Source organism: Rattus norvegicus, chromosome 3 (assembly GCF_021556685.1).
Source record: "Rattus norvegicus strain SHRSP/BbbUtx chromosome 3, alternate assembly SHRSP_T2T, whole genome shotgun sequence".
NCBI classification, from domain to species: Eukaryota; Metazoa; Chordata; class Mammalia; order Rodentia; family Muridae; genus Rattus; species Rattus norvegicus.
In genome coordinates, this window is record NC_141536.1 from 122,499,422 (window position 1) to 122,513,154 (window position 13,733).

Genomic DNA, 13,733 nt, shown 5'->3' on the forward strand with positions numbered 1-13,733 from the left:
ACAAAAGCAAACAAAATCATTTAAAATAGCAGTGTGAACCAATCACTTTTCAAAGTATATTTCCTAGCCATGCTGTGAGGCAGCCTGTGCTTGGTGATGGAAAACAGCAAGCACTTCCAGGATCCAGGGATGGGTTTATTAAAGCTTTCATGGGAGGAACCAGAGCTTCCTCAGAAGGCAACTGCTTCTGTGTTTGGTACAGGGAACATTCAGAAGTGTCCAGGCACACACACACACACACACACACACACACACACACACACACAAGCAATTAAATACTCAAAAATCAAAAAAGGATATTCTAACAAACCTCAGAGCCATCCTGAAAGTGTCCCCTCAGGCACACACCAGACATTTGAACTTTGATATAAACAACCAGCCAGCACAAAACTATAGAACTGATTAAAATCCAAGGCATAAGTAAGAAGAATTGTCTGCATTCATTTGGGAAAGGAGAGACAGAGAGATGGGGTGACAAGAAGGAGAAAGAAGAGGAGGAAGAATTATGGAACTTGAAAAATTATTACTCTCACCATTTTTTATTCACAAAATTTGTAATTAAAGAAAAGGAAGAAAACCTTGAACTTTTGCCTTACCTTCAGGGAGAACTTTGGTCCAGGTTGAAAGTCGTTGGTGCACACTGGAGATTGCTATGCTTTTTGCTGCTCATCACAAAATAATACCAACTAAATATAAAATGATTAGAAATGGCCGTCTAACATGGGGATTCATTCCACATGCAGCCACCAAACCCAGTCACTACTGGGGATGCCAAGAGGTGTATGGTGACAGGACCCTGATATACGTGTCTCCTGAGAGATTCTGCCAGACCCTGACAAATACAGAGGAGGATGTTTACAGCCAACCTTTGAACTGAGAATGAGGTCCCCACTGGAGGATTTAGAGAAAGGAGTGAGATAGCTGAGGGGGTTTGCAACCCCATAGGAAGAACAACAATATCAACCAACCAGAACCCCCACCCCAGCTCCCAGGGACTAAACCACCAACCAAAGCATACACATCGAGCAATCCATGGCTCCAGCTGCATCCCTGTCCAGCATCAATAGGAGGAGAGGTCCTTGGTCTTGTGAAGGGTAGATGCCCCAGTGTAGGGGAATACCAGGGTAGGGAGGTGGGATGGAGTGGGTGGGTTGGTGAAGGAGCACCCTCATGGAGACATGGGTGGGAAGATGGGATAGAATATTTCTGGAGATGAAACCAGGAAGAGGTATAATATTTGAAATGTAGATAAAGAAAATATCCAATAAAAATGAAAAAAAAACCCAAAACATAAAAAAAATCATAGAACTGAAACTTTCAGGTGTAAATACATTAAACAATGTCTTGTTTTTTGTTCAAATAAAAAAACCAGTTCTCTAATAAAAGAAAGAAAGAAAGAAAGAAAGAAAGAAAGAAAGAAAGAAAGAAATGGCCGTCTACCTCCAATGAAGTGTAATGAATTACCAGTTGTATATGAAGTTGTGGAGGAGACTTCATACAGATCTATAATTAGCCCTCACAGTGGAACTGCCTATTGAAATGACAAAAACAGATCCTGGCAAAATCCAGGCGCAACAGTTACCAAGCTACGTAGGTCTCCAGTGACATCACTGGTAATAGAACCAGCTGATCCAGATACCCACAAACGAGTGGCAATAGGAGCTAGAAACGAATTCCTGTTGACCGTTCTTCCAAATCAAATGTTTACGTTCCACATAATGAGACCTGCAGTTAGCTTCTAGTTTCCAAGAGTCAACTTAAATGACACTGCAAGGGACAAACCAGACAAACTCAGAATGTGTGTGTTCAGTAAGAAAATTAGACAAGACTTCTAAAATCTGAGACAGGGATAAATACCTGAAATGGGAAAGGTAAGAAAGATATAACAAAAAAATGTACAATTAACAATTGTTATTATTTTCTTGAAACTGATTAAGATACTGCCATTATGTAAGAAAATGTCTTTATTTTCAGGTGGCATGTGATACAGCCAATACTTAAAGATAATAGAAAATGTATATTTGAGCAAAAAATGTAAAAAAAAAAATAAGATTATCTATGGAGGTTGGCATTGGGCTGTGTTTTCGTTACCACCATTGCTCTTTTATTTTGCCTCTACAGTCAACGTCATAATGCTTTGAACATCCTTAGCCTCATGCCTGCAGGCCACATTCTAAAATGTAGACTTCCCCAATCAAAGGCTAGATATGTTGTCTTTGTTTTCTTTTTGTTAATTTGTTTTTGTCTTAAAATACTTTGGGAATTTTTTTTAATATCAAGAGGTACTTATAACACCAAATAAATGTAAGTAAGTATAAGGCTGTCTCCCGGGGAAATGGCCGGCTCACCCTCTGGCTCATATCTGGGAAGCCAAGACGACAGCTCCAGCTTCTGCCACCACACTCAGTTAATAATGTCTGCTTGGCACATAAACTTGCTGGGTTCAGACCCCTTGGAGCCTGGTAAGTTAACAACTTCTCATGCAGAACACTGGACAAACCAGGTTCTTAGGATCTGCCCAGCTTCATGGAGGGGTCATGTGTAGCACAAAAATCTGTAAGAAACAGAAAGGACTCAACACTGGGTGGACACACTTGTTTTCCTTCCTGCAGCTGATACCAGATTACCATCCAGTGTCTGAAAATGTCGTTGGACTGACAAATATTATTTTGTTTGACTGCTGACAATAAGTCAGAAACTCTCACAGGAACAATTTCCATTTCTGGGGGCGGGGGGGTTGTTGCTGTTGTTCTGCTGTGCTTTGTTTAATTTTGTTTTTGTTTTCGTGAAAAACCAGAATCTGACAAGCCTGAGCTAGAACCTAGCTACTGGTACCACCTTTAGCTGGGTCACATCTTCTTCAGTCCCACCCTCCCCCTTCTTACACAGCCCGATTCTCTCACTCACCAGACTTTCTCGGCCCGTGTTATCAACAGTCCTTGATCTGTACTAATTCCAGTTGGATGGGGCTTTCCGGGAATGGTTCCACGAATTCACCTGTATACTTTTGATATTTTTTTTACAAGGAACAAGTCACTGGTTTATAAGAAGAGTAAAAGAAAAATTTGGCTTTGACATCTAAGAGTAAATACAATTTTTAAATTAGCTTATTAATAATTGAATGACTTTTCTAAAGCATAGCATACATGACATTTCATCCAAACCATAAGGCAGTGGCCTAGTTTAGAATGCAATAAAAGTCTACTTCTACCTCATGATAAGAGGAAAAGTCCAGGATAGTTATGACTTAGCCACAATTAGGTCAATGATTACAAACTGTTAAGCATCATTATTAAAATTAAATTATCGAAATTGTCTTTACAGGAATTGAATTACCAACGTCCTTAAAAAGTGTTGGCTGATCATTTGGCATTTCCTCGTATTTCTTTTCTTTTTAATAATGATGATGATGATTATGATGATGAATCACTCTGAAATTGCATAGTGTCTTATACAACATCTTAGGAGATACTGCTAAATTAGGTCTAACACACCAGTAGTAGACTCACCCATCAAACCTAAATAAAAACAATCATCTTCTGTGGCCCCAATGCACACCCTCGTGTTATTCTTCCTTTCCTTGGTTTGCTTGGAACTGAAGCTAATCACAGGTGTGCTGGATTGACGGCTGTGATGGACAGAGATGGCTGCTGGTAATACAGCGGACCTGTCATGGGGTGAGATTTCACTCTGGCAAACTAAGCTACTACACAAACCATGTGTTCTTCTGAATTGTTGGGGAAGTGGGGGATGAAAGGACAAGTGTTTTCTTGTCTATGAGTCTGAAGTGATTTTATTGAGCCAAAGAATACGGGACCATGTTTATGGTGTCCTTGCTCCAACATAATCCAGTGCATTTTGGGGGCCGTGGGCACTCTTCTCTTTTGATTGAGTCTTGTGTTCTCTCTCTCTCTCTCTCTCTCTCTCTCTCTCTCTCTCTCTCTCTCTCTCTCTCTCTCTCTCTCTCTGTCTCTCCCTCCCTCCTTCTCTCCTTCCCTCACTCCCTCCATAAATTTCTTTCCTTGTATTTTCTTTGAGAGGGGAGAAAGTTGATTTTCTGAATACCAAAGGTGAACCATTTTTTTTCACACTCCATTTGATGTATGTGTTGGAGGTGGTCTCCTAGCTAGATGCGGAATTCATTATACCATCCTTCCACTCCATTGCCTTTTTAGAAATGGTAACAATTTTTATTTGGAAAGATAATGCATTGTGTATATCATGAATGCAACATCTCAGGAAGGCCTGGTCCATACGCTACACAAATTAACCATTCTGCAATACACACGGAGGAGACCACACAAGGGCTACAAATAACTCTCATTCTTGCTGAATTTGTGTAGATTTACCAGAACTTTCTGTACTTCAAAACTTCAGGAGTTTTAGAGTTGCAGAGCTGATTACATAGAGATACAGAGACTAAATCGCTAAGACCTGACAGATTATCTGACCTAAAGAGACCGTGAAGGAATTGAGCTATTAGATGCTGTCAAATGGTTAGCAATGTCCAGGAAAGAGGTTCAGACTCACCAGGGCAGTAGCCCTGAGGACTGACTTCACAATGGAAGCTCCCAAGAGTCAAAGCCAAGCCTGAGAGGCTTCATTTGTTGCAGACAGAGGATATGCAGCTAGGATGTGCCCAGAGTACAATTGGGGCCTTAAAGAGAAAATAGTCAGCGTAAGTAGTGAGAGCTCGCTAGCAGTACTGGCATCATGCGGAACTGCTGAGAATGCAGAGGCTCGGCCCACCGCTATCTCCTGAGCGAGAGTCAAGGCCAAGCACCCACACGGTCTGTGCGCATCAGAAGGCGAACAAGCACCAAAATCATTTTCAGATCTCAAGAACTTTCTGGGTTTTGTTTGTTTGTCTTATTTTGTTTTTTAAAGTCACTGTGTAGCTTGGGCTAGCCTTGTATCCATGATGATCCTCCTGCCTCATCCACTCAGGTGCTGTTAAAAGGAGTTACCTCAAGGCTAATGAGGGGCAGCAAAGGAGCATTGTCTTCAGGATATGTTAAATCCAGAGTTTCCTTTGGGCGGAAACCACAGAGTCTTCTTGTAAGCAGCCTCCTGCCCTCACTGCTCCGAATACCCTCACCTCTGCGTGAGAAAGTATTTTATAGCTACTTTATAGCTAAGGCAGCTGTGTAAGTCTGTATATGAAGAGTTCCTTGGCATTTAAAAGGTCTTGCAATTTTCCAAGGCATGTAGCGGTAAATATTGAAAAAAAGAATCTACCGTTCCACACTAGTGCTGGCTCCTGCGGGGCCTCATGGCATCTGCCAGGTATTTTCATCTTAATCAACAAAGCATCTCAACCCGACTCACTAAGCTCCCAATCTCCATCCCATGTTGTCACCGGTTCCTCTTTGGGTCCTGTAGAGATCTTGCCTCCATGGCTAGCGCCACCTTGTGGCTGGCTATTTTCTGGCCCCAGCAGCAGCCACCCTCTTGGGACTCTCTGCTGTGAACTCTGCTCACAACCCCAGCCTCTGGCCCCTGTGGTTTAGTCACAACTCCCAGTAACCCATCAAAATCAAAACTCAATAATCTTATAATTTATCAATCAGATTTATATCAGTAAATCCTCACCCCACAAAATGTCCACACAATAAACTCTGAACCAATTAGTAGTAATATGAACTACCCACCTAGATAAGACAAATTGTCCTATAAAATCCATCCCTTATGAAATATTCATAACTACCTGTGGCCCTTTAAGGCCACACGGATCTGGGTCGTCCTTCTCCTCCTCCCTCTTGGTTCTTCCTCTCCCTTTCTCCTCCCTCTCTCCTCTCTCCAAAACTCTGTGCCCGCCTTACTTTTTCACTGCCCAAACGCAGGCTTTGCCTTATCTTGTGCCTGCCCTCACCTGCTCATAGATAGCAATCCACATAAAACAGGCAAAATAGAAGACATTTAAAAGGTAACTGTAGCACTTTAAAAGACAAATAAAAATGGCATTGAGAAAGGAAGTAAGGAAGTGATTTAAAAAAGAACTCAGCAAAAGTTAATGTGTATGAGTGGAGTTCATTTGAAAAAAAAAAAACTTCACAGAGCTTCATTCGGTGATCAAATGACCTTTTCACAAGGGTGGCATAGCAGATGTCCTGTGTATCAGATATTTACATTACAATTCATAACAGTAGCAAAACTACAGCCCTGGAGTCGCAATGAAATAATTTTTGGTAGGGGGTCACCACGACATAAGGAACTGTGTTAAACAGTCTTGGCATAAGGAAGGTTGAGAACCACTGCTTTAAAGGCGCCAGCTGACTTGGGGTATTATTGATCTGTGGGAGCGGGTTTGCTTAGCATACATGCGGTTCTATAAAACCCCAAAATACTAACTGAATAAACAAATTAAATACTCACTCTTAGTTTTCCAACCTCAAGATGAAGCCCTGTTGTTGACACTATTCAGTCCCTGAGCGTAAGAATTTCACTCATTATATACTGCTTCTGTAAACTTTTCCAAGTGTGTGTGTGTGTGTGTGTGTGTGTGTGTGTGTTTAGACTTGAGTTTGTTTGTCTTCCTCCAAGTCCTTAGGCTTGCTACACCACATGACCACAACTTGATTTTCAGCCAGGGACCAATGGCACATCCTGACTGTTACCCATCTTCACTGTAGCTGACTGGTGAATGGCGCCATAAGTCCATTTATCCGGGCTGTGCCCTTCACCCAGCTCTGGGAAGCAATGTCTGTACGGGTGAGCTGAGAAATGTAAACGACCTCAACCGTTTTCCTCTCTTGATGTCTCTCAGCTGCAGATGGAGCTGGAGCAAGAATACCAAGACAAGTTCAAAAGACTGCCCCTGGAGATTCTGGAGTTTGTACAGGAAGCCATGAAAGGGAAGGTTAGTGAGGACAGCAATCACGGCTCTGCCCCTCCCTCGCTGGCCTCAGACCCTGCTAAGGTGAACCTCAAGTCTCCCTCCAGTGAGGAGGTACAAGGAGAGAACGCGGGAAGAGAGTTTGATACTCCTCTGTGATGTCCCTGCCGGGCCTACCAGACATGCACGGCTGCTTGAACTCCATCGGACTCTAAAGACAAAGATCACTGCCCGGGCCATCTTCCTGAGAAACATCCCTTAGCCTGAAATCCACACCAAAGGGAGAGTTCCAGAAGGATCCGTGTGAAGGTCCCATACCCTGGTCCCTTGTGTCATGTGGAAACTATTGCGGTCTTAGAGAGAAGGGTGCATGTATGCAGGATTTTTCTTTTCGTTCCAATAGTAAATTAAAAGCAGGCAGCTCCAGGCTCCATGGACTATGTAATGAAGGACAATGTCTTCTTTGAAGAAAACTAGAGCTCGTGTCTTCGTTTGAAGCCCTGGTGTACAGTATTTCCAAGTAAAAGAGAGAGTTTGAGAAGTGCGCGGCACCATTTAACACTCTGGAACATTCCACTCTGAGCATTGTTTCCCTGACTGCCCCGCAAACCCATGTTTTCAAGTTAACGTGTATAGTGCATTGTTTCACCCTTTGCTTTGCAGGCACTGGTGGCTTGCCATTTGCTAATTTATTTATCCCAGAGGCATCTGTATTTGCTATTGACATGGCTTTATTAGATACCATAGTGACTCATATAAGCTGGTTTCTTTTATAAAAAAAAATCACATGATTGTATCATTTCCCAGTGAAGCCATTTTACGATTAGCAATATGGGTTGTATATTTGGCTGCACGTCTTTGGATATCTATCGGTTGTTGACCTGAGGCTATCAAACAGCTGCAATGGGTTTGTTCTGTTGAGTCAGGGTTTCCGCCAGACTGAACAGGATCCAGTGGGCTATTTTATTGTCAGATATTTTTTCGTGGTTCATTTATTTTTACTGTAGAAAGGAAGATAGAATATTTATCTAAATGCACATGTATAAATGATATACATTATCTCCATGTATATAGTACATGTATGCACCCAGCCATATAAGTGCACACACATACATACGCATGAGTGTACATGTGTGTTTATTAATTGGCAGTGACCCAAATCTCTTCCATAAGATTTAAAAGCAAGTTCAGGGATACATGGACAGAGAAGAAATGGGTCGAATATATGTTATGTGGATAATTAAATTATACGGAAATGCTAAGAATCAGTTTATGGAGTCAATGATGCAACTTGAGGTAATCTTAGAATTTAGAAAATGAGTTTACTAAAAAAATTGGAGGATCAAAAATTGGATTTTAAGTATCAGATTTTGAGCTTGTTTTAATGGTCAGTGTATGCAAAAATGCATAGGAAATAGAGTGCAAATGTATTACTACTATCTTCAATAAATTTTAACTGAATAATTTCAATTTTATACTGATAGAAATAAAGCTCTGGTTGTATTTTAGTTTGTATATTTACTTCACTTAGTTATGTCTTTTTTAATTCTTATTTTATTCTAAAGTGAATAAGAGAAACAAATTATATCATGCTAACGCTAATAAAATCATAATTAAAAGGTCTTAAGAAATAATATTATATAGAAAAAATATGGTTTAGAGAGTGGGACAAAGAACATTAAAACCCAGCAATGACAATGCCCATGGCTTCATTTTATTTTAAAGTGAACCTGTCTGCTTATAATTTAGCAAAGCAAAAAACAGTTGTGTCCTGAAGTTTGTGTTTCAAGAATTTAGTATTTTTCTGGAAATAATTTTATTTAACTTTAAGCAATAACTAGGACCATAATTAAGTGTTAATCAAAATGATGGCTTGTTTCAAACACCATGAAAGTGTTTGATCACACACATACACCACACACACACACACACACACACACACACACACACACACACACACACACACACCTATTGAGACACAAGGGGAAAAAAATCACATCCCCTTCAGAGATGATTGTATTTTATCTGAAGGATCAAGAGTGTTAATTAGTCACTTACTAAAGCTTACCTTCCACTGAAGAGAGATCTCTTGTGAACCATACAACTTTTGCACTTTGAAGGAAAGGCATTACTCAGAAGGAAGTGAGGACAGTCCAAATGGAATGCTGCATTTTACACACACAGTTACAGACTGTTGAAAATTGGGGAAGAGTGAATGGATAACAGGATTCGAAACCAAACTTAGTGGTGGTTGTTGCGGAACATTGGATTTCAACATAGTCCATACAGCGACTGAGGTTGAATAACCTTGACTTTCAAATCCTGTTTTGGTAGTTGGACTTCATTATCTTGGTGATTCTAGTCATTTTACAATGTTTTGTATTTGGTCATTTACTGTAATCACATTTTTATATCTGTACAGTGACACTTTTTGCAGTTGTGGGGTAGTGTGTAACACTGTGCATCTTGCATCATCGAAACTACTACCGTGATACTATCCATTGATAATATTAATATTACTTGAAAATAGACAAAGGTAAAGAAAAGGGGTCTGTATGATGTGCAGTTTTGTGCCTTTATGTATTTGCCTTGTTCTTCGTTGAATGTGTGAAATTCTGTACTGTGGTTTTTCCAATAGTAGAAAGTAGAGTCATGCATTAAATTAGACTGTATCCCTGACACCTTTAAACTACTGAGAATAACGTGGTTGGCCGTGTAATTCAGTGTTCAAAGTTCTAATGACATGCCATGTGCTTTGGTTTTTAACATTTCAGTACCACCATACATTAATTAATACTCCTGTAATAGATAAGCAGTCATTAATTAAGTTCCAAAAGAAAGGGCCATTGCTTGCATTCCTTTGAATTTAATGTTGCCCTTGTACACTGTGTTAATACTGTATGTAATGGATTGAACATTGTGATTCTCGCCTTTTAAGAAGAGAAAGAGAGAGAAGGAAAAGTATTTGATGCTCTCAAAATGTACATATTTGGGTTCTTCTATCTCAAATTATTTAAAATGCGTAATTCACATTTTTTTGTAATCATTCTATGCAATTTTGTGGCATGACGTTTCTTCCACTTGTAATTTTCTGTGCTTTCATCACAAGTCCAAAGGAAACAATAAAAATTTCTTAACACAGTCCAGCTGGACCTTATTAGAGTCCGAGCCCACTTTCCAGGGAGGTCAGTGACAACGAACACAATGGCTGTCATCAGTGTAGAATGCCCTCCTTACACAACACACCAGTGCCCAGGCACATTAGACTCTGTGGTGCTATGTGGAGGGCGCAGCCATGACTGCTATTGTCCCACCTCCGCCCTCTAGAAGCAGCTTATCACTTGTTACTCCCCCACAATGGAGTCTCTTCTTTTTTTCTCTTGGTCACCCCTTTCTTTCTCCCTTTCTTTCTAACCTAAGAGAGGCAAAGCAAATGTTTTTGACAAATCATGGAAATGAGAAGAAGTGGTGCAACCTGCACGCTTTTTACTGAAATATGTAGATTGCAGCATTGGTGGGAAAGGGAGCGTACATGTGCAATCTCTGTCCATATCACAAAGGCACCCCGAATGTAGCATACCAGTTATCTATTGCCATGAAGTAGGTGATTCCCAGTGAACTCTTGTCTGTCATAGACTTAGGGGACAGAGACAGGAATTCAAATAGAGCAGGGTTGAGAATAGCCTGCCTCTGTCTACCTGCAATGTCTCGGGGAGAGCCTTGGGGCTTTACTTTAGACACCCATCTGGAGTGATACAACAGCTGGGAGCCCCTGGGGCTCTGGGCTGGAAGACCATTGGACTTTTACTGTAGCCTACAGTAAAGTAGTTAGAATCCAAAAGTAAGCCTTCTGAGACAGTCATGAAGGAATGGTGAAGTAGTTTTTATGACTACATGTAGAGGTCATATGTGCTTGTGAACACTGTGTAACTATGTAGGCCTACTCCATGTAGGCCAGAGTTTTGGTCCCTGAAGAACATACAAGTTAGGGAAAAGATAATCATAACCACAAAGCTGTCTTTAGCCAATACAGACTACATAAGCACTGTACACCCAGCAGAATTCTTGTCACTCTTTTGGCATTCCAACTCTTTTGTTTTCTTCATCAATGAAAAGAAAACTCTTACTCCAGGTGCCTAAGGCTGAACATTGACATTGGTGGCTTGTTTTGGTTGTTGTTGTGTTGTTATTTTGTGGAGTTTTTTTTTTTTCATGTATTCAGGCTAGCCTCAAACTCCCCATGTGAGGGAGATAGCCTTGACTGTCTCATCATCCTGCTTCCACCTGCCAAGTGCTAGGATTATAATCCAAGGGGTGTACTAGCACAAGTATATGTAGTGCTAGGCATCAAAGCAAGGGATTTGTGTATGCTAGGCCAAGCACTACCAACTGAGCGACATTCCCACACCCAACACTATTTTTGATATGTCTTCTCCCTCATTCCTTCCCCAAGAAATCGCCAATTCATATTAGTCAGTTTTGATTAACTCATGATAACTCATGCTTGTTTGCTTTCTGCCACTGGGCCCATCCATGAGTGGAGCCACCAGCACCTGCCCAAGTTCTCAAAATCCATTGTCAGTCATGTAATCCCTTCCCCCACACTATAGTTTGACTACCCATGTCAAAGCCCAAAGGAGATGGAAAGCCTTTAAAAGATCTCTGCTGTCTCCAGGATAAAAACTAATCCCTCTATGGCTGTGTGAGACCTTAAACTAGGTGCTTCCACCAGACACACCTAGTTAGCAGTGTCCAATCCAGCTCCCTCTAACCTGAGGCACCATCTCACTCAATGGGTTCCAAATGCTCTTCCCTAGACTCCTAGAGTATCCCTCTCCTTCCTATCTTAAATGCCTCTCTCTCGGGCAGATGCTATGCCTCACAAGTCAATCCTCCCACTCACCACATGTGCTCAGTGGATGAGTAATAATATGTTTGTGGTGAATACATTAACTTGTCCATCTAGCAATTATATCAAGGGTGAAAGGAAAGCAAACAACTCCTATCTACGTAAGAGAAGGCATCCACTCAAACTTCAATGTTTCTCTACTTCTGAGTTAGCAACACCTTAAAATACAACAAGCAAAAAAGTCCAGAACCTGTGCCATTGTGTGTGAACAAAATGACCATGTCATTTTGTTCTTTATCAGTGAACAAAAAGCAATGTCCATTCCACGGTGTCTTTGAATCAAGGCAGCAACCTTTAAACACAAACTAGTTCCTGGTGGAAGGAGGTCAGTCTCTGATTCCTAGGTTCTGAGATACTGGTTGGAAAAATTATGCTCTCAGAGGTACCAACCAATCTTTTTGTTTCAAGCAAAACCTCAGGAGCCTCCCCTATTTTTGTTTCCTATTCTACTGACAGTGGATTGACTTCTCAAGTAACATATCCTGATCGTGGTTTCTGATCCTCCCAGTTCCTCTCTGTGTCCGCTCCTATCTACTCCACTGCATTTCTGTCTCTTATTAGGAAAGAATGGGCTTCTACGGAGTAATAATAAAAATAATAAAATATAATATAAAACAAATGTCACATCAAAGCTTGACAACACAAACCAACGGAACGAAAAGAATCCAAGAGACGGCACAAGATTCAGTGGCCCACTCATGGGCATATTCAAGAATCCCATTAAAAACAGAGAACCTGGTACAGTCCTGTGCAGGTCCTACGCATGCTCCCTCAGGCTCTGTGAGTGCGTATGAGCTTTTCTCATGTTGATTTAGAGTGTCTTGTTTTCATGGTGTCCTCCATTCCCCCTGGCTTTTATGTTCTTTCATCTCCTTCCAAGAGGTTCTCTGAGCATTGAGGGGAAGGATTCAATGGAGAAATTCCATTTAGGGCTGAGTGTTCTAAGGTCTCCCTCTCTCAGCATGTCTGTCTGTATTTGATCCCATCTGATGCAGGAGGAAGCTTCTCTGATGATGGGTGACCCTGACACTGATCTATGAGTATAGCAGAATATCATTAGGAGTCATTTTATCACTACCTTTTTGAAAGACTAGTGGTATTTGGTTTTCCTCTCGATCCCTGGACTATCTACAATTGTCCTGGCCAATCTTGCAAGCAGGACATTTGTGGTTGGTTTGGTCTTTACTTTTCTCTTTGGTAGTGTGCAGAATACCTTCCTGTACCAAACACACTAGAACATAGGGATAAAGGCTCGATGTAGTCACCAGCTGGACTTCTCCATGTTCTCTGAGTTGTATAAGTGTTATCTTCAGCAATAGAGCCTTGCTGTCAATTTGTGGAGAGAAACCTGTAGTCCTTGGAATCTAGAATGCTTGGGGATTCCCACAGGAACTCTGGCCAACAACTCAATTAGATGTAATACAAACCTACTACTAGAAGCTTTGTTTGGTGACAAGAGATGACCAGTTGAGACTCTGAGTCCCCCATTATTAGACGATTTCATTTAGATTGTCTTCATATGTGTATATATTTCAGGAAATGTCTACTTTATTGGGTTTCCATATTACCCCTCAAATGGCCCTTAATTTTATCTGTCTCTCCCTATATTCTGTCCCCAAAGGCTCTCCACTTGTTACTCTTGTTCCAGTCTTCCCCATCCATCCATAATTATCTATGCTTTTTCCCTTTCCTAATGAGGCCTATACGTATCCTGTAGTCTCTTACTCTATACCTACCCTCTTTGATTCTATAGATCATAGCTTGGTTATCATTGACTTAACTAATGTTCACATATAAGCAAATACATACCATATTTGTCTTTCTGAGTTTATGCTGCCTCATTCACAATGATTTTTTTCTAGTCCGATCCTTTTTCCTGTGAGTTTGACAGTGTCAGTTTTTAACTGTTGAATAATACTGAATTGTAAATGTTCCACACTTTCTTTATCCATTCTTCTGTTGAAGGACAGGGAACAGCAATGAACATGG

At 40.9% G+C, this 13,733-nt stretch overlaps 1 protein-coding gene across 2 annotated transcripts in view; it reads left to right on the forward strand.

Annotated features, from left to right (window-relative positions):
* Plcb1 (phospholipase C beta 1) overlaps window positions 1-9,976 on the forward strand; it is a 712,575-nt gene extending 702,599 nt beyond the window's left edge. The window contains 1 exon segment of one of the 2 annotated variants that reach the window (NM_001077641.2): window positions 6,767-8,361. In NM_001077641.2, the coding sequence (NP_001071109.1) occupies window positions 6,767-6,994 (228 nt within the window). In that variant the 3' untranslated portion in view covers window positions 6,995-8,361. 2 annotated transcript variants of the gene reach the window in all.
* Window positions 9,977-13,733: the final 3,757 nt, after the last annotated feature.